The sequence below is a fragment of the Carassius gibelio genome, chromosome A13 (genome assembly GCF_023724105.1).
Source record: "Carassius gibelio isolate Cgi1373 ecotype wild population from Czech Republic chromosome A13, carGib1.2-hapl.c, whole genome shotgun sequence".
Lineage (NCBI taxonomy): Eukaryota > Metazoa > Chordata > Actinopteri > Cypriniformes > Cyprinidae > Carassius > Carassius gibelio.
The window spans coordinates 13,893,333-13,918,274 of NC_068383.1; the positions used below are offsets into that span (position 1 = coordinate 13,893,333).

Below are 24,942 nucleotides of genomic sequence, written 5' to 3' on the forward strand. Positions count from 1 at the left end.
ACATTAAAATTACAGTTAAAACTACAAATATAAAAATATACAAGCAAATTACAAATATTAATAAATACTATATTAGTAAAGAATACTAAAATATGAGTTAACTGCTTTTGGGTTGCAGCAAGGCTAACTTTAATCCTACATATACATATTAACATATACATATCCTACATAAGTGAAAAGTCCATCTGAAACATAAAAATGATAAACTAGACATAATCGTTTTCCGAGTTCATTCAAAAAATGAATTCATTTGCCTTTATTATGAAAAAGAGAACATAGTGTTTGAGTCACATATGCGATTGTGAAATTTTTGCTTTCAATGTGTTCCGCAGGTAAATGGCCAATATCGAGAGATTGTAGATTATTGGAACAATATATTTGCATATAAATGTTGAATAAATAAAACACAAAGGGTTTCTACATGTCCCACCAAGAATTGCAGACATACTGATATTGTACATGTGGTTGTACAATATTTATATTTATATATATGTTAACTGTTACACATCGGCATCGCGCAACAAAACTACAAGAGTTTACAGCCAACTTAAATGCAAAAGAAGGTAAAACTACTTGAATCATGTATTTAACTCTACAGAGTGGTCAACTCAGATCTTACACATATATACATAGTGTATATGTACATATATTTTACTAAACAGATGTAGGACTTTGAACCACTGCTGCCCAGTTCATCTCAACAGACAAAATCCATGGGGACAGAAACCTACACATGCAAATATAAACAGTAAAATAATAATCAAGAAAGAATAAAGTAAGAAAAGAAAAGAAAACAAATGTCATTGAGTTTTGACCACAGACCAGCCCTGCAGTAGGAATGCAGTGAGATAAATACATTATTCTTGGAAACAGAAGATTTAAAATTGTTGAGTGAAAATGAAATCCATCCTTTTGTTGGGGTGTGGTTGGTTAAAAGCAGCCCCTGAAAGACAGCAGGGGGGGAAGGGGACTGACCGTTACCAAATCTCAGACCTCTCATCAGTTTTAGTTTATGAAAAGCAAGGGAAGGTGGGGCAGCAGATTTTTGAATGTTTTTGGTAGTGCGGCTACATACAGTACAACTTGGGTAACTTAAACGGTTGACTGCTTCACACTCTCTTTTATTCCTTCTATTCTTCATATTCACTCTTTGCTCCATATCAAATGATCTATCCCCCTTTCTTTCTCCTATTCTGGGGGCTCTTGTGCCAAGATCCAGGGGCCGAGGTGAGAGGGTCGGGGTCGAGGAAGCCTCAGCAGCAGCCTCCAGATGCAGGCTTTACTGGAGTGCTCTGGATCTTCACGTTAGACTTCTCAGCACCCCCAGCTGTGGCTCCGGGGCCCATTCTCTTCTTGATCTCAGCAGCCATGGTCATGAAGGCCTGCTCCACATTAGTGGCATTCTTAGCACTAGTTTCTAAGAAAGGAATGCCAAGGGAATCAGCAAATTCCTAAAGATAAGCAAAGCAGTTTTTTCCGTTAGAACACTGGAAAAGTGAACAACTGCAAATCTTATGTGCGCAAAAAAACAATTATATCGGCCCCCGGTTTACCAAGATATCGGTATTGGCTGTACAAAAAATAAAATAAATAAATAAAATAATACTATATCAGTTGACCACTCCAAAAACTCCAAAACCTAGTGAGCTGCCTATATATGCAGAAATTTAAAGCACAGTGTTGTCAACCACAACTAAAACCGTTTTAGTTCACTGAAATAAACACTTGCATAAAAAAAAAAGAGGTTGCTTTGGCAACTTACTGAAATCAAATAAGTTGAAGTACTAAAATGACTAAAAGTGAATAAAATGAATTAATAAATAGCAGGATTAAAAACTTTACTAAAATCTTATATGATATTTTATATCATTATAAATCTTATGAAATAAATTTGCTCCTAACACAAAGGCCATTCTATTAACCAAATCCCACAATGCCTTCTGAACTCGAAAATGCCGGACAAAGTGAAAGAAATGTGAATCAAAAAATACTTAATTCAGTACTAAAATGTATCAGTTACATCAATTTAGTAATTCCCATTGAAGTTTGCAATGTGTATTTCTAATGTTTATTACTGCATTAAAGGGTTAGTTCAGCCAAATATAAAAATTGTCATTAATGATTCACCCCTCACGTCATTCCAAACCTGTAAGACCACCATTTATCTTATGAAAACAGTTTAAGATATTTTAGATTTTGTCCGAGAGCTCTCAGTCCCTCCATTGAAGCTGTGTGTACGGTATACTGTCCATGTCCAGAAAGGTATGAAAAACATCATCAAAGTAGTCCATGTGACATCAGAGGGTCAGTTAGAATTTTTTGAATCATCGAAACTACATTTTGGTCCAAAAATAAAAAAACTTACGACTTTATTCAGCATGGTCTTCTCTTCCAGAAAACATGTCAGCAGCGCCGTGAAATGTATTTTCGATGCTTCAACAAATTCTAACTGACCCTCTGATGTCACATGGACTACTTTGATGATGTTTTTCTTACCTTTCTGGACAGGGACAGTATACTCTACACAAAGCTTCAATGGAGGAACTGAGGGCTCTCGGACTAAATCTAAAATATCTTAAACTGTGTACCGAAGATGAACGGAGGTCTTACTGGTTTGGAACGACATGAAGGTGAGTTATTAATGACATAATTATAATATTTGGGTGAATTAACCCTTTAAATTAATTGGCGTAGCAGCACACTATATCTACTGAAACCAAGATTCTCCTATGAACTTTGTTCTTATCCATGTATAACATTCCAAATCGGTCAGTTATGAACTCTGGTTTTAGTTAGAAGGCAGTCTGACAGCAAGGCAACTCATTTGGTTTTAAAACAGAGCCATCATTATAGTGAGATAAATTAAGTAATATGGAATACAGCAATTTTACCTTTGCTGTTGTGTAGTCCACCACTTTTTTTGTTGTTAAGTCACACTTGTTGCCAACCAATAACTTGTTAACATTTTCACTGGCATAGCGGTCAATCTCCTGTAGCCACTGTTTAACATTATTGAAGGACTCCTGAGTGCATAAAAAAACAGATTGTAACAAATACAACAGAGCAGAAATTAAAACCTGTATTTCAAGGTATTTACACAGGTGTTTATAGTGAAATTAGGACACTTAAGGTTTGGAAGAGCTCACCTGATCTGTAACATCATAGACTACAATAATGCCATGTGCTCCTCTGTAATAACTAGATGTGATTGTGCGAAACCTCTCCTGCCCTGCTGTATCCCACTGTACGAAAGAAGGAATAATATGACACCTCAATTAAATGCAAATATAGGCTCAGAAAATATTACTTCAGCTACTTCAATGGTAGGGCAGGGTACTGACAAAGATTTCAAACGTCAACTCTTAACAAATGCTGTAAACTACACAGGGAACCCCTAGTTAGTACATTAAATGTTAAAATTAACAACACAGAATTTAAAAGCTGAGACTTGGTTTCTTTTCAAAAGTAACACAACCTATTTTGAGTATTTGATGGCAGGAGTGCCAGTGAAGTTATAGTCACACATATTGATTTAATGTTAAAATTAATTAAATGGGTACTCAATATTGTTAACCCAGCACTATTCAACAGTTAGCAGACAAAGGTCTCTCTCTGACATAATTTATCATGATAAGAGCACTGACATAACTCTGCTCTCTCTGATGGGGTCCCTAAACAATTAAATGATACCATCTAAATCAAGTGTTCACTTTTCTTTAATCACATGCTTGTATATTCCATTCAAGTCATCTTATTCACCAACATTAATTCATTACAGGATTGAAAGGAACTTACGATTTGAAGTTTGATGGTCTTTCCATCTAATTCTATAGTTCTTATTTTAAAGTCCACACCGATAGTGCTAATGTAGCTTTCTGTATACGTGTCATCCTGAGAGAAGCAAAACAGCAGGTGAATTAGATGTTTCAGTAGTCAAATCTCTCCCTAGTATGCAAATGCATTTTGTAAACAAGAAAAAATAATAATATTGGGGGAAATCGTGGCCTAATGGTTATACAGTCAGACTTTGAGTCTTGGATGCGGCAGTGATTGTCAGTGGGGAAAGTGAACCAGTGCTCTCTTTCATCCTTGATACCAAGACTGAGGGGAGACCCTTGAGCACAGCACCAAACCTTCAACTGCTCCACGGATGCCGCAACAAAAATGGCTGTGCACAGTTCAGAATGTGTTCATTCTGTGTTCATTTGGATGGGTTAAATGCAGAGCACAAATTCAGAGTATGGGACACCATACTTGCCTATGCGTCACTTTTTCAGACAGCTGATTATTTAACCTCTGCAACCTTTGACATTTAAATACTAATACATAGATGCAAGCATAAATTACGGCAATACCTTCATGAGGGCAAATACAGGAAACCATATAGCCTACTTACTGCAAATCGGAGAAGAAGGCAAGACTTTCCAACACCAGAGTCACCAATCAAGAGCAGCTTGAATAAATAGTCACTGTATGAAGAGAAAAAGTAACAAAACATTAGACAGTCAATATTTGTCCCCCTATTTTTGGCAGCCACAGTTCTGTGAAATAGACACAACCGCACAAACGTTAGTGACTGTCAAGACTTCTAATGTATATGACAGAAGTCTTTTATGCTCACCAAGGCTCCATTTATTTGATCAAAAATACAGTAAAATAGTAATGTGAAAATATTACAATTTAAAATAACTTTGTTGTAAGGGATGTCCTGAGGCGAACTTCAGGATCGTCACCCATCAAGCAATATTTTAACTGATCAGTATCGGTTCAATTAAATTAAAAACAGTCGCATGGCTTAATATTTTCGTAGAAACCAAGATTTTTCAGGATTATCTCATGAATGGGAAGTTCATAAGAACAATTTTTTTGCAACAATGTACAAGTATTTACTGTACCTTTTGATCAATTTAATGCAATCCTTGCTGAATAAAACTACTAATTTATTTAAAAAATATATAATTTGAATGAGTGTACCCATCATCTACCCTAAATCTCAAAACACCTGAACCTGCCTGCCCCTAAACCCAACTCTTGCTTTTGTTTACTGTATAATACGTATTACTTGTATACTAGACGTATACAGGCTACATTAGAAAGGAGGTCATTAAAATCCTCCTGAAACATGTGAAATAGGCCAGACCGTTGCATTTCAGCACTGTAACTCATTTAAACATGGGATAAATCAGTCACTGCTCCACTTTTGCATGCAAAAAATAAAATGTTTGTTTTACAGAAACAATGTGCTTGAGGACCTCTGAGGTCGGGAAACTTGAGTAAGCTGATCAAGCATTCCACAGAGAGGGAATTTTGCCTGTTGTGCTAAATCCTCAGGCCTTATTCAATATGCCCTGGTAAGAAAAGACCATAGGAAGGAAATCAGTGGATCAGCCTGGTCAAGACCAGCTCATCGACTCAGCAGAACAGTCTGTTTTCCCCTCAATCCTGCCCACTGCACTGAATTCAAGTCATGCTCTCCTTGTTAGGTTGACTGCAACAAATGCTCCTGTGTAGGGAACCACTAAAAGCAAAAACTGTATGTGAATAGAATAAATAGAATAGGTAGGTGTAGTATAAGTGCCTTCAGCTAAGTATGGTCTTAAAAAAATTATTGTTTAAACATGCAGATCTGAAATTCTGCATTAAATCCTACATGGATGTAAAAAAAAAAAAAAAAAAAAAAAAAAGACAGAGACAATCCACGTGAATTCTGGCTTGCTAGTTTCTTTTATCACTATTCATGTTATTTCAGGAAGCCACAAGGTCTCTATGCACTTTAGTATTGAATCTTTGATAAAACTGAACTGAAAGAGAAACCACTAATGAGTGGTAACCACTGAACAACTATCATTATAAAAGCACCTAACTATGAAAACCTCTTATTCACCCTTTCTGACCATGTAAAAAAAAAAGAAACGGCTGATACTAAGCACATAAAGTAACAGAGCTGCTCAACACTCAGACTGGTGATAGTTGTAATAAAGTGTGTAGCTTGCATTTGGCATGTGACCTACACATGACTAGCACACAATAGAGGAAGGGATGGGCACTTCAGGTTCTTGAGACATATTTTACATCTGCACATTCAGACATTTAGACTGGAGTGTATAGAAACCTCACAATTCAGTGCCAATGAACACGGGAATCATGGCAGCAAATACCTTTTGAGATTATGTAAATTAATACTGATAAAGAAACAAAGACAGCACCAATCAGACTGGTGTAGTCTGGAAATGTGGCTATTATGCATGTAATCTTGGCAAACCACCTTTTATGTCGGAGAAAAATGCTGACTTTAACTTAGAAATTTTACTTTAGTGTCGAGTTGTACAGTACTTCTACACCTGTGATTAAAAGTGAAGTATTAAACAAGGCACGTGACTTGAAAAAAAATCTTAAAACACCTTTCTAAACTTTAAAAGCGGGGTTATCAAATAAATGAACGCGAATAACGATGATTTAACGTTACACATTAGTAACTTATTAGCCCACCATCCCTTTTATCCAGCTACTTAAACCGCAACCCTGTTTCTGACTAAATTAAGGGGTCAACGACAGGTTACCAAACATGTCAACGATCCTTAACCAGCTATTTATCCATTTCACCAACAGGTCGAGTCGTTTTAAAAGTAAGTGAAAACGGATCTGAAGACGTTAGCTTGCAACAACTAGCTTTCATAATAGTTTCCGATGAAGCCTGACAGACAGCATGCTTTTTAATGGCTTGACAAAATACGAAGTGTTAACGGTGTGATATGACTAACTAATGACTCACTCATAAATTTAACGCGTCGAGGATGGATATTTTTGCCGGCTGAGCTTCAACAACAGCCGTTTAATGACTAATAATCATAAAAACACTTCTTTAGAGAAAGCTAGGTGTTAAAAAATGCCGGTTTTGAAAAGCAAGGTGCTTCCCGGCTTTGACGAAGTGAAATAGATAAAATACAGTGATGTTAGTTGCTGGTAAGATTAAACATCTAGTCATAATTGCTGCAGCTGCTGCCTGTCAAAAGTAACGTTAGCTACAGGTACATTTTGAGCTCAATAAAGACAAACAAGGAGTGTATAACTCAACCACTTACTATTCGGGATTCATCGTGGACTGGACACTGTGAAAACCGGTTGTCTTCTAAAAAAGCAACTCCGCGGCGTGAAGGTAAACTAGAAACAAACCCTCTTCGTCCTATTAAAAAGTAACTAGCTGGCTAGCTACTACCGCAAAGGCTAGTCGGTTAAAACCCAAAATGGCTGACTCTTCAACCAGGAAATTGGTACTCCTTAAACAGATTGCGTAGGCAATGTCGTCATCATGACCTGTGCGGAAGTTGTAGTTCAAATCAGAGATAATTTGGCTTGCGCGAATGGAAAACGTCTGTATGAAGAACTACAACATCCACCTCGCTTTATTAAACATTTACGATGAGCTCATAGTGACTTGAATCGTTCACTCCGAGGACTGCCGCAATCCTGCCCCCTATCAAGTGGGGTAAAATATGACGTCATTTGTGATACGTGGCATTAACTAACGCGAGTGAGCCTGTGATCGATACGTGTAAAAAAGACTGTGAACCACCAGACAGATTTTTATTGATTATTAAGAATAATGAACAACGTTTTTTTTTCATAAACAGAAATTAAAAACAAAATGTTAAAATGCAATGTCGTTTTATGACCAACCAGTCCTAATGAGGAGAAACTATACGTTATTTAAATAAAAATACGATATTTATGTTGGTTAATGACTAGCTTTATGTATATTCAGAAGGTGTTGGCATAGTCCGCTTTTATAGTATCCGCTGTGAGAAGACCAGAAACTTGGATTAGCTGCAACAAAGATGCAAAAAAATAAATTTTATCAAGAGAAACGATAAAGAACCCTTACAAATGTGTAGGTTCAAACTGCATTTAATCAATATTCATCATATCGAGGTCAGAAAATACAGTGGACCATATAAAAGGTGTTTACCTTCATATTCAAAGAAATAAACCAAATTTCAAAGCATTTATCACCACCTGTTCAGCGTGACAGGCTTCACTGGGATATGAGCCCTTGATAGCAGACAAGAGATGAGAGAAATACGGGCCAGATCTAATTTACTATAGCACAAACATTTTTCTAATGGTTTGATAAGATTTTTATTTACCGCCTTCACTTTACACCACCTCTGTCATCCGAGAAACACAACCTTCAGGATACCCAGATCCTCACTGTTACGAACCCCGTTATTAAAGTGCTCGTTATAAGGGGTAAGCAACATAAAGACACGCGATGTCAAGATAGCAATTTGTGTATTAGCTATAGTTTATTATTGGATCAAAACTCACGTATCAGCAGGCAACTGATCAAGCACAGATATTGACAGACATAGACCAACGCAACATAGAACCAAACAACATTCAAACACAGCTGAGCAGCGGCTGGCGGAAACATCATGACGCACACAGGACTCCTCGTCAGTCCTGTCAAACCCTTCTCTCCCAGTGTACGTCAAGCTCTTCACAGTGCTAAAACAGTGATCACAATGATGCGGAAAACAAACGTATTCATCAAGTTCCACATTCTTCTCTCTTCACTCTGATGTTAGAGCAGTCTAGATACTAAACCGGCTGCAGGGGCGGAGCCTATATTAAGAAAGAGAGTACCGGATCAATGAAAGAGATACACACAAAGACACATAACTTTGGCCGTAACATCACAGTATTAGCATGAAATGTACTACTGTGTGCAAACTTTTTTGACTAATGCAAATTAAACCTTCACACTTTGATACACTGGGAGTCTGGGACATAGCCCTATGAATTAACATTGAATTAAATAAGGTGAAATTTTAATTTATACCGAAAAAGAGATACATATACTTGTCTCATCAGCTACACAACATGAAAGCTTGGGCAGTAGCGTGATTTTGTGTCCATCTCCTGTAGCTGTGGACAGAAGAAATATATATAGTTATATTCTCCAAGTGTAAAGTCTCCAAATGACCTATACTGCATATTCAATTGTACAATCAATGTAATATTTACAAAGAAACAATGCCTTAGTAAAAGAACAAGCTCAGATAATATGTAAAAAAAAAAAAAAAAAAAACCTGCTGCGGCACCCACCTGAAAATACAGAGAACATGGTTGTAACTTGTCATAAAAATTTATATAATTTTTGTAATAGCAAAGAAGGCTATGATTTGTTTGTCGTTAAAAAACATTAGTACACATGTGTTCAATATTAATGTAGAAATTAAGATGACTTCAGATAGAACAACAATGGAAATTTTAAACATTTTTAGCCTAACCTACCGTTATGTTACCAGTTAGATCAAGAGCTATAAGACCTATGAGAAAGTAAACAAAGTTAAGCTGCAATATATGTGTAATACATTACTCAACTAGGCCTACTATAAAATCATCCAAGCTGTTATAAATCCAACATATAATAAATTATATACAATGGATGTGCAATGTTTATTCATAATCAGAAAATTAAAACAATGTTGATTGTGTGCTAAATGTCACAGTTTAATTTTATTATATAAAGCCATACTTTGCTCAAAATTAAATTAAAATTAAAAATTATTTACACAACTACAACGTAGTCATCTGACTTAAAAAACAGGTTTGCCCCACATATGATTCACTCATCGAGAAAGTTTTCACATTATATGAATCTCTTGCCTATCATATCATGCCTTTTCCTTTTGGAATTTATAAAAACACAAGAAAATGTAATTAAAATCAATAAGCAAGTATATATTCTTCCTATGGATTTAAATAATGGTGGAAATAGTTGTGTGTGAATACCAAGTAAGCAATAGCTGAATAGTCAGAGAGCATGTTTTCATTGGGTTCAAATGTAAAACCCAGTTCCTGTGCAAATGCTACTGGTCCATCTCAAACAAGCAAACTGTGAGGACTTTTCTCCATTACTTTGTGAGCTACACGATATGACTGTGCAATTATATATGCATTGTTGTTGTTTAGAAAGTTACCATGATATAGAAATTTACTTACTATGTATGACACATTTAATAAATACATTTCAATACTTCCAATATAACTCTTAACTAAAATCTGCTTACATTAACAAACATAGTCTTGGGATTAATATAAAGAAAAGGGAATGCAGGTAGTAAGAACAGTGAGGATTTTGTTGTTGCATAATTTCCACTTATGTTTATATTTTATTTATTTATTTATTTTTGCTGTTTAAATTAATTTTCATGAACGTAAAACCCACTATGCACCGGAAGCGCATTATTAAAGTCGGCGGAAGTTGTTGTACAATCTTGTGTTTTGCGCGCTGCTGGAGCTTTTCTGCGCGAACCCATTGCCAGTCTGAGGGATCCTGGCATCCTGCAAATTAACGGTTTGTTTGGACGTCTGTTCATTATACCCTTTCGGTAGAGAGCGCTGTTGTGAATGTAGCATGAACTCTGTTGAGTGTCAGTTATGTTCTGTTAAGCCGCGTTTGTGATGCGATATTACATTGATTTGAGTTTCCGCAGAGCCACACTGCAAATAACATCAGCACACCCCTCTACCCTACTCTTGGTGTGACACGTTTTATATGTTCTGTAACGTAGACTAACCATGTTCCGTACACTTTTCACCGCACGCCAGCGAGCACTCCTCCGTTGTTGAAAGACAAACATGCATGTTTGTGTGCTCATTTTCCGGGGGAATACTTATTATACAGTCTACACTTTGATTGATGTCTTTAGGACCAATAGTTTTTGAGAAAACTGCGGAAAAGTACCACCTCCGCCTGCCAGTGTACGGAAGATAACGGTGTTCCTCACAGGCTTATAATGGTGTTCCGTACAGCGCTCATAACTGGATTTTATCGGCGAAAATTGACATGCAACTGATCAAAAGTGAACTTTTTATTTATTTTAACTGCAAAAAAAAAAAAAAAAAATGCTGCTTTAATAAAGGGCGCATGCGAGTTAAAAACATGATTTTGTCGTGATATTAATTATGACATGTGAGTTAAGCATGAATCATGTGAAAGGTTAGTGAACATCATTTCCATATCTTTCTGAAGACGAAGGGGCAAATCATTTTGCACTGATTAATAATAATAAATAAAGGTTAACCAATGTGAAAACTTCATAAAGTAATATCTCTGCTGCCTGTCTCAGGTGCTTTAACAATCGATGCTTTAACATCCCCATTTCAAAGCATTTATTTAACAAAAGGTGATATATTTAACAATTTGTGATTAATATAATATTCATTTAAAAAAGGCTGTAGTACTGTGGGAAACATGAGTGGAATAGAAATGTATATTTTCGCTGCTCTAGTTGTCTTCCCTCTCAAACTGAAGTTTTGAAGTATTTCTTCCCCACCGTCCATTTTCAAGCGCGGTGGGCGCAACGAGCAAACTTAACGTTACTCAAATCTTACTGAAACAAATAGAGGACGTGTCTCTGTTAAGATCGGGGGTTAAAGAGAGAAACTTAAGGATGACATAGATATATAGTTTATGTACGAACTGTAATAATTTATTCTGCAATCGGCGCTAAAACGTCACCTGTCCGGAACCTTGCTACTTTCGCAGTCTTCATTTTACAACCGAACCATTCAGTTTTGTTCCCCCTTAGAAATGCACAGATCTGTGTCTACAATGCAATTTCTCAGTTGACATATTGCTACGCTGTTGTGTGAATGTATGTTTCATTGATTGTTTTGTGTGTGTGTGTGTGTGTCACAACAGGCCTTTTGGGGCTAGTCCTGAAATCACTACTTGGCTGTTTTGCTTCATAACCTGTCAATATGGAGCAGAACAACAGCCTCACTCCTTTCACTCAAGGGCTGGCATCTCCGCAGGTGAGTAATGCAGGGTTGAAGAAGCATAAAAACACTGGAACACTTTACACCGCTTTTAAAGTTTGCACAGATTTTAAGACATTAGGAGGAATCATACACTTGCTGACTTTGTCAGAGAAAAACTGGGCATCATACACCAAACCAGGGTTTTTTCCAAAATGAGATGCCACGGAACCCCAAATATTAATGTGCGAAGGGAACTCTATAGATTTTTGTGTAAAGCACCTCATTATACTATGAAAAAAAATTGTTAATATGCCTGTACTATTATTTGGAACAAATTTAGCTTTCTTAGGCTATATTATTACATTGTCTGTTCAACATAGTATTGAACTGTTACATTTATAATAAATGAATCTTAATTAACTAAATAAAATTTAACATGTCATCAGTGTGTTCTAAAATTGGCTCCAAATATCAAACATGCTGGATATCCTATGACTTCGAAAAAATCAAAGTCTAAAGCCAAAAAAAAAAAGAAGTGCCAACTCCGATCTCCTCTTCCACACTGTAATCCTGAGCAGAATACATGTAGTATATTCCAGCTTTTACATAATCCTCAGTTCATCGGTACTAGTGGTCAACTGATATGTGTTTTTTGACTGCCGATATCTTGGAAAGCATGGGGGCCAATTAATATTAAAAAACATTTAAATCATTTGACAATGGATTAAAAGGTAAATGTGCAAAAGAAACATGCTTAGAATTTAGATGACAGTATTTTTCACAAATATTTAATACAAATATAATTCAAAATAAAGTAAACCCTGTAACCTAGGAATCATACTTTTCAAATAAAACCAGGGTAACACTCAGACATCACACAGTGAAAATGACATGAGACAGTGGGTAAATGCATAAAGCACAGCATAATTTGAAATCACGAGTTTAAAGCGTTCAATTCACGTGGACTGACCATCCCGCAGAGAACACGCGATCATTCTGGATCTACATACACACTTCCCAAGATCTCACAGCTGGATTCAACTAAGCTTGCAAAGTTTGTGAAAATAAATGTTTATTAGTCATTCAAAGATTTGTTTAAATAATATAAATGTGTATTTGCTCAATGCTGACGGCAAATGAGAAAGTATTATAATGTTTGCTTTTCTATTACTAATAGGCCTAATATAAAAGCAATCGTTTTAATACTTCCTGTATACATTAATTCCCTGATTATTAGACCGACTTCTATCCATATTAGACAGAACTGTTATATTAATGGCGATGACGAACAAGAGTGAAAGTGCGGGCACTGTGTGCGCTCAGGCGCTGCCGTTCTTATCACTGTCAAAATAAAAGTCCCGCTTCGAACATATTGGCCAAGCAGAAAAACTTATCGGCCGATGACGATATTTGAAAAATGGCAAATATCGGCCAATACTTCGGCCTTGGCGAGACCACTACATAATGTTATCTGACCTTGCATCTATTTAAAGGGAGCCATGACACCTGTCCTGCCCATTTGCAGTCCTATAATGGAGTTCGGCACGGGCCTTACACCACAGTCAGTGCAGAACACCAACAGCTTGTCCCTTCTGGAGGAGCAGCAGCGACGGCAGCAGCAACAACAGGCAGCCTCACAACAGCAGGGTGGGATGATGGGAGCTGCAGGCCAGACACCACAGCTCTACCACTCGCAGGTCTCCACCACAACGGCACTGCCAGGCAACACGCCAGTGCATACAACACCTCTCACCCCTATGACTCCCATCACTCCTTCCACACCGGCCTCAGAGAGCTCTGGCATCCTTCCCCAATTACAGTGAGTTCTTAAGCTGCCGCCATCACACAATCCTGTCAAAAACATTGTCAATTAGCTTTAAGATGGGGGGAAAAAAGTCAAATGAGATTATCACATGAGTGCCCTATGTTTTTTCTATGGTCTACAATATCTGTCTATTGTGTGCAAAAAAAAAGTTATTTTCATTTGTATTTAAGGAATATTGTGTCCACTGTAAACTTGGGGTGCAAACTTGATTTGAAGACAATAGCACTTAGAGCCAGAAATGCTGAATATAATCCAAAGGTAAGACTCGTTTTAATTGGGACCTTTTAATTTTTACCTATTGCAAAGATTACAGTTGTAGGAGACCACGAGTAGATATTTTCTGAACAAATCTTTTTTTAGCAATGTCTTTTTTTTGGCAAAAACATCCATTTTGATTTAACACAAATATACATCAATTAACCCTTTCAGCGTTTTGCTGCTGTCATCATGAGAATACGAGAACCCAGAACAACAGCTCTCATCTTCAGCTCGGGGAAGATGGTGTGTACGGGAGCGAAAAGGTACAAAAGCCACCATGCTGTCATTTTTTTCCTGTCACACAGTCTTGTAGAACAAACAGCAGTGTGTGAGTTTGCCTTTCTTGTGTGCACTCACTTCTGCAGTGAGGTACAGTCTCGATTGGCAGCCAGAAAATATGCCAGAGTGGTTCAGAAGTTGGGTTTTCCTGCTAAATTCTTAGACTTCAAAATTCAGAACATGGTGGGCAGCTGCGACGTCAAGTTTCCCATCCGATTAGAGGGCCTTGTGCTTACACACCAGCAGTTTAGCAGGTTTGTTTTTATTATTTATTAATATTATTATTATTTTAATACATCACATTTTCAAACTAAATTAATACTTTTGTGTGTCCTTATTCTGAATAAATGTACATCTACACTATTACTGTTTTTACCACCTAGGTTGGATATTGATTTTAAAGGTCTATTTTACTGATATACTAATGTATTTGCAATCCTGTGATCTATTATTCAAGTGCGAGCAACATTCTGACTATGAGAAATTTGCAACCCTAATATACTGCTGATGCTTTTTCCCCAGCTATGAACCGGAGTTGTTTCCCGGATTAATCTACAGAATGATCAAACCCAGAATTGTTCTTTTAATATTCGTTTCAGGCAAAGTTGTACTCACAGGTGAGGTTATTGTTGTATTTAAAATGGTAAAAATAATACCATCTAATGCTAGTATAATATTCCTACACTGAAGTTGCATAATGAAAGTTCCTTTATTTCCAGGTGCAAAGGTTAGAGGAGAGATCTACGAAGCATTTGAGAATATATACCCCATCCTGAAAGGATTCCGGAAAACCACGTAATCTCGTTCTGTTATCGTTGATGAACTACTTCCTGAGCCCACCGTGTGACCTACGCAGTTTTATTTACTTTTGTAAGCCTGTAAATATGAAGAACTCATTTGCTTCACTCAGAAAGTGAACAGATTTGAGCTTTAAAATGCTTTTATTTTTGCATTTTAAAAGTTTTTCACCTGCCATTTGGTTTGCAAAATACTGTTTTATCCATGTCTGAACATTTTAACATTTTGAATTATGGTTTTATGATACAAATTTTAGCAGGTTTTATATGTTGTTGCATTACTGATTGTCTGTCTGTGAGAGGAATTCACATTCACACTTATTCTTTTATCTGACGCTTTCATCCAAAGTGATTTACAATTGCTATATATGTCAGAGGTCGCACGCCTCTGGAGCAACTAGGGGTTAAGTGTCTTGCTCAGGGACACATTGGTGTCTCACAGTGGATTCAAACCTGGGTCTCTCACACCAAAGGCATGTGTCTTATCCACTGTGCCAACACCACCCCTGAATGTGGTTTTATTAAGGAAGTTTGGGAGGAGCATGATCAGCTAATCATCCAATTTGGCACAGGTGCATCTCGTTTACATAATCATCTTAACTAGCACACAAGCGTATATATATCCAGTCTTCCTACCTCTTGTCCCACGACAGTTTTATGTCATCCCTCCTCCACCCCAACTCCTCACTTCTAATCTATTTATCCCAAATTAGGGATGGGGAGTTATTTGGGTCTGGGCTATGCTCCGGGCCCGGACCCCTCCACCAGGACAACACGCCAAAATATGCCTACTATTCGCCTTCAGATTAGATATAAGGGTGAACTTGTGAATTAGTCTGTGGCAAGCAATGCCCATGTTGACCAGTGCAAGGGAACTCTTGTTTGGAGGAGAGCATTTAGGTTCTTTTCCAACAAAGCTTTGCAAACAAGTTTGTGGATTGTTCAGTTGTTAAAGTCATCATGTTAAGTTTTCAAAGGAGATTGATGGATCTAACGATTTAATTTCCATTTCCATTATAAAGCACTGACCTCTTAATTTAAGCCTTTCGTACATGTAACTTTTCTACATTTGAATGCAAAAAAATACATTTGCCAACTTCAGCCTGTCACTGCATTGTAGAGTATCACCTCCACTTTTCATGAGCCACAATGTTGTCTACATGTTTCCTGTTTTTGTATAATTGTAATGAGATGACATCTTATTTCTGTAGTGTTATGGCTGTTTTTTACAACTGAAAGGACTTTAAGTGTTGAGACTCTGTATTGTATTAATGTCTGATTATTTTGGATTTTATACCAGAACTACATTTAATAAACCTTAAATAATTATATTACTAATGACTGCAATTATTCTACATTGCTTGATCTCATGAAAAGTCTCGTTTCCAGATGAACTCAGCAGAATATTTGATGTGTGTGTGTGTGAGTGTATGTATATATCTATCTATCAAATCATTATTATTTGTTATTGTCCAGCAGCTACAGATTTCTAAGCCAATTAAAAGCTAGAGATTAGAGAAAAATGAAAGTAGTATCCACTACCAGTCAAAAGTTTTTGAACAGTAAGCTTGTTAATGTTTTTTAAAGAAGTCTCTTCACCAAGCATGCATTTATTTGATCCAAAGTACTGCAAATCAGTGAAATATTTTTACTAGCCTATTTAAAATAGCTGTTTTCTATTTGAATATATTTCAAAATGTAATTTATTGAGATTTCAAAGCTGATTTTTTTTTTGCTTTTATTTGCTTTTTTTCCGACTTTACTTGGAAACTGGTAAGAGCCATGATTCTGCCTCCTCTAAGAAGCCCAACACGAGCTCACGGCTTGTTTTAGATTCTTTCTCTTAATTTGCAGCCATCTGTCAAACTCACTTGCACATACAAAGCTATAGGTGTCGGAAAAAAATGTGCGTTCGTCTGTTCTGTATCGGGTGAAAAACAAGATCTGCGACTATGACCTCCGCACAAAAATAAGCCAAAACAATAAACCACACAATGTAGATAAATCACTAATATTATATCAGTTAATACTATAAATAATAAATATTGTGTACTAATCTTCAATATTAGAGGTAAAAGTATATGTAAAGTTTATATAAGTTCTTGAGGAAACCCGTTTTAGCATTTGTTCGATAGATGGCGTAATTGCGTTACAAACAGGTTATGATCCCCTTTGGTCACACAAGACTAGAGAATTATTGTCTGTGTAATTTAACTATATTATACAAGAACACTGCGAAATATGAATATTGGCAGCATCGTTATTCGCATTAAATTCTCCAAGTAGGCCTAGTTAAATTACACAGACTATTTTAATTCTCTATGTGCCCAAAGGGTGTTGTTTTCATACAGTCTATGACTGTAGCTATAGTTATGTGTAGCTATATATAGGCTGTGTGTGTGTGTGTGTGTGTGTGTGTGTGTGTGTGCGTGCGTGCGTGCGTGTGTGTGTTTGTGTGTGTGATTGTAAAATAGTTAAACGGTATTGTTCAAAGGACACAATTATATAGCTATATGCACTTTAAACGTTTTGGATTTCAAGGACATTTATCCATGATGACAAATAAAAATGCTGACGCCTGTATTTGCGCCAGTTGAGTTGAGTTTATCAGTAATGACAACAGGTTGACTGAACTTCAGTTCACGGATGAAAGCCCCTCACAGTGGATGATGTCACGGGTTCTGTCTCAAATTCTAGTCAGCCTCAGAAGCCCATCTAATAGGCGGCTGATATGCATCGAGACACACACAGCCACAGTGTTTGGGAGTAAAGTGCTCGTTCAGATCGAGGACGTAACGCCAGTGTACGCGTGGGCTAACTATTTATTTTTGCTTCAGAGTTGTTTTGTTTTATATCCAGATAAATGAAACACTTATTGATTTGAAATGTAGATTTAAAGTGCGATGAATCGCCGAAACTGGCGTTAAACCTCCTGGAGAGTCAGTGTTTTCAGCGATGCCTCCGCAGGGAGGTGGAGAATATAAGCCTGTTCCACGTACGGTTGTGCCGCCAGTACCCCCGAGGAGATTCAGGAGCAGAGATTTGTCTTCCGCGGTAAAGAGCCGCTTCGGAGCGGCAGCGGAGCGCAGGGTGAAGTGCGTGCTGGTCGGTGATGGTGCAGTGGGTAAAACTAGTCTCGTTGTGAGCTACACCACCAATGGATATCCCACAGAGTATGTTCCAACAGCGTTTGACAACTTTGCAGGTAAACATCACTCCAGTATTTATAATTAAACTGTAAAACTAAATTGTAATAAAATAATAATAATAGTAAAAAAACAACAACCTTTAACCTCCTTTTAGAAAAGTAGGCTAAGTTTAAGTTGTTGTTGATGCGTTTTGTATAATGGAAGCTTTCCAACTGGTAATAGTTGGTCTCTGGTAGACCACCTTAGACCAACAATAAACTGTGGTCAAGCTGGGTTTTGGAACTAATAACTAGCTTGTACCAGCTAATTTAAAATGTTCTATATGATAAATAATGATCCACTCATTACAGTGTACCAGTGACCTGATTTAATTCACAGGGACACATGATTGTTTACTGTCTGTTGTTTCTGTGATGAGTTTTTGTAAGGCCAGCAAGTTCCCCAACCCATTTGTCCCAGTCCATGTCTCTTAACAATGTGCACTGGACAGGGATAAAATGTCAAAATTGATTTTCTTCTCATCTGCAGCGGTCGTAGCTGTGGATGGCAAGCCTGTGAAACTTCAGCTTTGTGACACAGCCGGTCAGGTCAGTCCAGTAAACTCACTCAGCACCAGCAGACCCAAACGAACCACCTCTCAAAAACACACAAGGCAATGCAAGTTCATCAAATCGCTGTATAAGGATGACATATTGTTTGCACAAACACATGCTGGTCGAAGCCCTGGTCTCTTAACCGTAAACAGACCAATGAATCATGTCCTAATTAGTCAGCCTGACTGTAAGATAAGAGAGAAAGTGATTCAGTGTTGTTTTGCTTATTCATGATAAGGGTTTCTGGTAAAGTTCAGCTGAAGTTTACAGTCCAGGCATCATAAGGAAGCATATGCTTCAACCTATGAGCACACTATTATAGGTCAGTCAGTGTTTCTTTGCAGGAGGGAGGAAACCAGCTCTAGGGGATCACAAATGGGAAGCAGTCTAATTGTAATGAATTGGGTTTGAGCCAAGGGAAAGGGAGGCCTACTTTCAGCCGGGATACAGCTGGGGCTAGTCACTGGAAATGTGAGATCAGTGTGTTTTCGATGAGTTTAGCAAGCTAAGGGGAGTCAGTGAAGGGAGGCAAGCCAAGAGAGATTTGGATCGTTCCTGTTTAGGCCAGTGGAAATGGAGGAAGGGAGAGAAGGAGTGAGAAACAGATAGAGAGTAAGAGAGTACATTGATTGGATAGTTATATAAATGTTTTTATTTTAGATATGAATTTGTGCATTATAATTTTCCTCTTAATTTTACATTTATTTTTCATCTAACGCTCCCTTAAAGTTAATCTTAACCCTAACAATTATTAACTGGAATCGTAAGCAAATTTCAAATTGAATAAGCCTATCTGTTTTGCCTACTGTAATTTATTACGGTAAAGTTGTGATGCCTAAATTCATTTGTAACGGCATGCTTGAATATAAATTATAGACAGGATTGTTTGTCATGCGTTAGAATGTGTCCACCTGACTAATATGAAAAGAAAGCTATTTTGGCATATCAAAAGAAACCAAGTTGGAAACTTAGAAGGAAGAGTAAAACAGTTGGAATGCTGCAGTAATAAACAGCAGATCTCACATCTGTGTTCTAGACTTCACAGTATGTTCTGATAATTTAGAGATATGGAATCATAAGCATGGCCTGGAAGTTCCCAGTTTAGAATATTAAAGCACCATTACTGTAAGATAAAGCTGCTTATTGGTGTTTGGAATCATTTAAAAAAATATTTTATTTATACTTTAAAATTGTTTATACTTTTATTCGATAAGTACACATTAAATTGATCAAAAGTGACTCAAATTCATAGTGCTACACAATATTTCTATTTCAGTCATGCTGTTTTTTAATTAATTTAATTTAATTCATCAAAAAGCCAAAATGTTAAGCAGCCCAACTGTTTTTAACATTGATAATAATAATAAATGTTTCTTGAGCAACAAATCACCATTTCTGAAGGATCATGTGACACTGAAGACTGGAGGAATGATGCTGAAAATCCAGCTTTGCCATCACAGGACTAAATTACATTTTTAAATCTATTGAAATAAATGAATTTTGCTTTTACTGTATTTTGGTCATTAATGCAGCCTTAGTAAGCACAAGAGACTTCCTTCAAAAAGTCTTACCAACACTAAACTTTTCAGTCGGATTGATTTAGCAAATGTTTGTTTGAAACAAACAAGGTGAAAAAACTTCACAAAATGACAGTCATTCTGATAAGATATTTATAGTAAGTCTATATCATAACTTGTGTAAATCTAACAATTAACTGTATACATAGAAACCCTACTTTGAGGGGTTACTTTTAGTAATCCAAAACAGCAAGTGTCAGTTTCTTTCAGATGTTAATCTTTCCTGAATTTTTCTTTACTCTGGGCAGGATGAGTTTGACAAGCTCCGGCCGCTGTGTTACACCAATGCTGACGTCTTCCTTCTCTGCTTCAGTGTGGTAAGTCCCTCCTCTTTCCAAAATGTGAGGGAGAAGTGGGTGCCTGAGATCCGCCAGCACTGTCCGAGGGCACCGATACTGTTGGTGGGCACTCAGGCTGACCTCCGGGAAGACGTCAAAGTGCTCATCCAACTGGCCCAGTACAAAGAGCGGTCGGTGGACCCCCAGGAGGCCTGCATGTGTGCTGAGGAAGTGCAGGCCATCTCGTACATGGAGTGTTCAGCGCTCACCCAGAAGAATCTGAAGGAGGTGTTTGACACCGCTATAGTGGCCAGTGTCCAGTACTCAGACAGCCAGCAGCAGAAAAGACTGAAGAAGCGGACGCCCGATAAAATGAGGAAGCTCTCCGAGTCCTGGTGGAAGAAATACTGCTGTTTGGCGTAGATGTGAGAATATGATTGCGCACTGTTGATGTGAATGCGGTTAGACTGGAACTGGCTTTTATGAATGAAAATGGACGCAGCTCCATCTGCTTTATGAGACCGTGTTGGTGGATTAACTGGAGCACATGTGGTCGCGAAATTAATCTTTTTAAAAAAACATCTGCCTGCTTTATGATGAAATGGAAAGATTCATAGAGCCTCAAAGTTGTTCCGCTTCATTTTAGGATCTGCTCTTCATTTGGAAAGTCCCGAATTAACCTCAAATACTCATGTGAACAATTTAGGGTGAGAGTCATCTGTCTTTCTTAACCTTATCTTTTGTTGAAGAGGGTTTCAAGTGGACTTAAGGATTGTTTTTCTATCAAAGATGTAGTTTAGACTGCCAGAACTTTCCTTCTTCATTCAGACTCTGTCAAAGCAACCCTATTGGTTCGTCTGCGCAAAACCGTAGCATTATATTAGTGCTTACATGAACGGAATTGCTTGCCTTTGTTATTCCTCTGTCTTGGAAGAGGAGGGATCCAGAGCGGGTTCAATCTGAGATACTCAAGTGCTCCTTCATGTATCTGTCAAAGAATTAAGTGTGATGTAGAGTACAAGCAGATGCTTGGACACACTATCAACTTGACATCACTGACATTTGCCTTGTTGTTCTCTGAGGGTGAATGATTGTCCATTTCAGAGACGGCTGGACGCTGGCACATCTCTCCAGACTGTCTTGTTTACATTTGGAGTTAAGTCCAGACCCAAACATGCTGTGAGGTCAGGGTCTTTTAGTGTAAGTACACCTTAGTAGGCCAGTTGGATTGTATATCTGGTCATTGAACCTGGAGTTTCATCAAAAAGCATTTCAGTGCTGTCATTGAGTCAGGTGTTATTGGGTTTTTATAGGAATATACTGTAATGTTCATAAGTTTGGGGTTGGTAAGTTCGATTTTTTATGTTTGTGAAAGAAGTCTCTTGCTCACTAAGATTGCATTTATTATATACTGTAAAGACAGTAATGTAAAATATTACTACAATAAACAGTTTTCTATTTTACTGTATTTTAAAATATAATTTATTCATGTGATGACAAAGCTGAATTGTCAGCAGCCATTACTCCAGTCTTCAGTGTCACATGATCCTTCAGAAATAATTCTAATATGCAAATTTGATGCTCAAAAACATTTCTTGTTATTATCAATGTTAAAAACAGTTGTGCTGCTTAATATTTCAGTTGAAACTATGATGCATTTTTTCAGGAATCTTTGATGAATAGAAAGTTTAAAAGACAGCATTTGAATTAGAAATATTTTTTTTAACATAAATGTCTTTACTGTCACTTTGATAAATTTAATGCATCCTTGCTGAATAAAAGTATTAATTGCTTTAAAAAAAAAAAAAAAAACGTAATAACCCCAAACATGTGAACATTTGTGTGCATGCAAGCATTAGGATTTTCAATGAAGGAAAAACTTTTCGGGCTACTGTTGTCAACCAGAAATTATAATGGTAACATAGCTTTTCAACTTCTATTAGAACAAGACAAAACATATATTTTTTTGTGCCTGAAATTTCACAATTAAATTTAAGGTTCTTTGTGCATTTATGGCACTATTTAAAGGTGAAATTTGTACATTTCTGCTACATTAGTGGCATCAAATGAAACTACAATCTTTTTGTTTTGAGCTGGATATAACACAACCAGGGACGTGAGTTTGGTAGTGTATGGTGTATGCTCAGATAGCAGATGTTTTTTTTTCAGTTCTGCTATTTCAAATTATTTACTTATTAATTCACTTCAATTATTCAAACAAATGGGGATGTTAGTGGTGTAGACAAAACATGTTTAACATAAATATTATCACAGAAAAAAAACCAAACAATTATTCCACATTTGCTTAAATGCATTTGGCAGACTTAAATTGCATTTATGGCATACATTTGATCACTTCATGCATTCCTTGAGAATCAAACCCATGACCTTGATGTTGCTAGGCACTGCTCTATTGTTTAAGCTACTATTGTGTGTTTGTCTCCCCTAAAGGACGATGTCAACCACGTCATGCTTTGATAAGCTTTGCAGTCTTATCTTTAAATAAATTCTATATAAAATACGTGGAGTGTTGCTCCAGGGTAAATTGCACTTTTTATCAGGCTTCCACGTCGGATGAACTGGAAAAGTCACCTGCTGCTATATGAAATGTGAACTAGCATAATCTGAATGACACAGTAAGAAAAAGTTAATGTTTCACTGCATGAGATGGGGTTGGTGTGGAAGTATCACTAACTTAACTGGTGGCAAACATTTTTCTTTCATAAGCACAGAATGAACCAAGAATGTAATCAAGATGAGTTTTATGTTTGCCACTTTTAAGGTAAGACTGTGCCAGAATGTGGCGAGGTATTGAAACAATGTTGAGAAAGAAGTAAGTGGATCTCAGCAAGTGATTACAGAGCTGTAAACTGCAAGTGTTGAAGGTGGAATAGAGAGAGCTGAAACCCAAACCAAACAATTATATTGATTTTAAAGAGGTAGTTCACCCATGAATTAAAATTCTGTAATTATTTATTCACCTTCACATCGTTTCAAACCCATATGACTTACTTTCTTCTGCGGAGCACAAAAGAAGATATTTTGAAGAATGTCTCGGTTGACTTTCATTCTATGAACAAACACAGGAGTAGGAATGTTTGAAAGAGGCATGTAGTAACAGTATATTGTATTTAATCTTTTATCAAGAAATATTTTGGGATGTTTTATATATTGTGAATCTCAGAATTGTATGTGTAGGAAAAAGGGCCTTAAGTTCATACTGACCAAAGCATACGAGCACTAAAGTGCTGTGTACTTTCACAGGGCAGAATCAATTACTGAGAGGTTTTTGACAAGTAGCCAAACTATGACTTCAATCACGCAGTGTTTATTCACTGCTTTGATTTGCACGCGAGTTGCATTGCATTGTTGTATATATTTTGTGTGAGTGAGCTAATTGCTGCAGCGTCCCACCAGACAGAGCTGTGCAGGATCTGGTGGTCGTTCAGACAAATCTGACATGCAATAACCGAGACCTCCCTGAAGATTTGTATCTTTCTCAGAATAAATATACTTTTTGTTTACTTATTGTCTGTGTGCATATTCTTACAGTTTTATTCATTTTCTTGGGATATGTTAGGAAAGGCCATCAGTGAAGGGGATAATTTCATAATCTCTGTGCCTTTTGAAGTTAATACTTGGTAAACACTGTCTTGCCTGCAGGACTAAAGAGGCTTAATGGTGTCTGTTCATAGCGGGTTATGTATAGTTCACTGTCTGGGTTTTGATGTTGTTTTATCATTGCAGTTAAGGAAGTTTTCTAATATTTTGTTTTAATAAATGCCAAAATGTATATATTGTATGGTAATAACTTAAATGTTATATTTCATCATTCAAATTTATTTCTAAAATTATAACTTCTGAATCTAACAATTGTGGCTATATCACTCTGTGACTTTAACATTGCAATGGCAGCATTGTTTCTCCTAACATATTTCAATATCTCATAGTGTGACCCTATACCTTATATTTCACAATAGCGATATTATGTTATATTATAAAATGTGGCATTAAGTCTCGTATTGTGACTATATCTTTAAGATATGACTATGCATCTCATAAATGACTATTTCTCATAATGTGACTTTATAAATCACAGTAGTAACTTTGTATTTCATAACTGTTTAACTTTATATCTCAAAATATTACTTTATGTCTCACAATGTGACTTCATATAAATACAACTGTATCTTATAAAGTGACTTAATTCATCACTGTGTGACTTTTATACAGTGTAACTGCAATTTTGTCTCTCGTAACTGACTTTATATCTAACCATGACTATATCTCATAAATGTGACTTTATATATCAAAATGACTTTCTCTCTGAAAATGACATTTTATATCTTAAAATATGATTTTGTATTTCACAATGTGGTTTTATAGCTCAAAATGTGACTTTATACTGCAAAATATC

The 24,942-nt window shown here is 36.8% G+C and overlaps 3 protein-coding genes and 1 long non-coding RNA gene across 4 annotated transcripts; 2 read left to right on the forward strand and 2 right to left on the reverse strand.

Moving 5' to 3' along the window:
- Positions 1-216: 216 nt before the first annotated feature.
- On the reverse strand, positions 217-7,256 carry LOC128026226 (ras-related protein Rab-1A). The gene is made up of 6 exons (XM_052613091.1): positions 7,083-7,256; positions 4,397-4,469; positions 3,796-3,891; positions 3,147-3,242; positions 2,892-3,023; positions 217-1,451 (listed from the first exon to the last, which is right to left on the reverse strand). The coding sequence occupies exons 1-6, from the start codon at positions 7,094-7,096 to the stop codon at positions 1,254-1,256; spliced, it is 609 nt and encodes a 202-aa protein (XP_052469051.1). The 5' UTR covers positions 7,097-7,256; the 3' UTR covers positions 217-1,253.
- Positions 7,257-7,994: 738 nt separating this feature from the next.
- On the reverse strand, positions 7,995-11,029 carry LOC128026227 (uncharacterized). Its single transcript, XR_008186371.1, has 3 exons — positions 10,584-11,029; positions 8,840-8,925; positions 7,995-8,622 (listed from the first exon to the last, which is right to left on the reverse strand). It is a non-coding gene; the product is annotated as an uncharacterized LOC128026227 (long non-coding RNA).
- LOC128026225 (TATA-box-binding protein) lies at positions 10,262-16,262 on the forward strand. Its single transcript, XM_052613090.1, has 8 exons — positions 10,262-10,360; positions 11,711-11,823; positions 13,263-13,588; positions 13,765-13,852; positions 14,024-14,115; positions 14,218-14,385; positions 14,654-14,748; positions 14,851-16,262. Exons 2-8 carry the CDS (start codon positions 11,770-11,772, stop codon positions 14,928-14,930), a joined length of 903 nt encoding a protein of 300 aa, XP_052469050.1. The 5' UTR covers positions 10,262-10,360; positions 11,711-11,769; the 3' UTR covers positions 14,931-16,262.
- A 1,252-nt stretch (positions 16,263-17,514) lies between these two features.
- On the forward strand, positions 17,515-24,049 carry LOC128026228 (rho-related GTP-binding protein RhoU). Its single transcript, XM_052613092.1, has 3 exons — positions 17,515-18,133; positions 18,606-18,664; positions 20,496-24,049. The coding sequence occupies exons 1-3, from the start codon at positions 17,884-17,886 to the stop codon at positions 20,946-20,948; spliced, it is 762 nt and encodes a 253-aa protein (XP_052469052.1). The 5' UTR covers positions 17,515-17,883; the 3' UTR covers positions 20,949-24,049.
- Positions 24,050-24,942: the final 893 nt, after the last annotated feature.

Bases quoted from the DNA above. Each gene is read 5' to 3' on its own strand.
- LOC128026226 (XM_052613091.1), bottom strand. The intron at 3,024-3,146 runs GTGAGCTCTTCC...TTATGCACTCAG, and splicing joins TCTATGATGTTACAGATCAG to GAGTCCTTCAATAATGTTAA. The intron at 1,452-2,891 runs GTAAAATTGCTG...GCTTATCTTTAG, and splicing joins TGGACTACACAACAGCAAAG to GAATTTGCTGATTCCCTTGG.
- LOC128026225 (XM_052613090.1), top strand. From the start codon at position 11,770: ATGGAGCAGAACAACAGCCTCACTCCTTTCACTCAAGGGCTGGCATCT. The intron at 13,853-14,023 runs GTAAGACTCGTT...TAACCCTTTCAG, and splicing joins ATGCTGAATATAATCCAAAG to CGTTTTGCTGCTGTCATCAT. The intron at 14,749-14,850 runs GTGAGGTTATTG...CTTTATTTCCAG, and splicing joins AGGCAAAGTTGTACTCACAG to GTGCAAAGGTTAGAGGAGAG.
- LOC128026228 (XM_052613092.1), top strand. From the start codon at position 17,884: ATGCCTCCGCAGGGAGGTGGAGAATATAAGCCTGTTCCACGTACGGTT. The intron at 18,134-18,605 runs GTAAACATCACT...TCTCATCTGCAG, and splicing joins AGCGTTTGACAACTTTGCAG to CGGTCGTAGCTGTGGATGGC. The intron at 18,665-20,495 runs GTCAGTCCAGTA...TACTCTGGGCAG, and splicing joins TTTGTGACACAGCCGGTCAG to GATGAGTTTGACAAGCTCCG.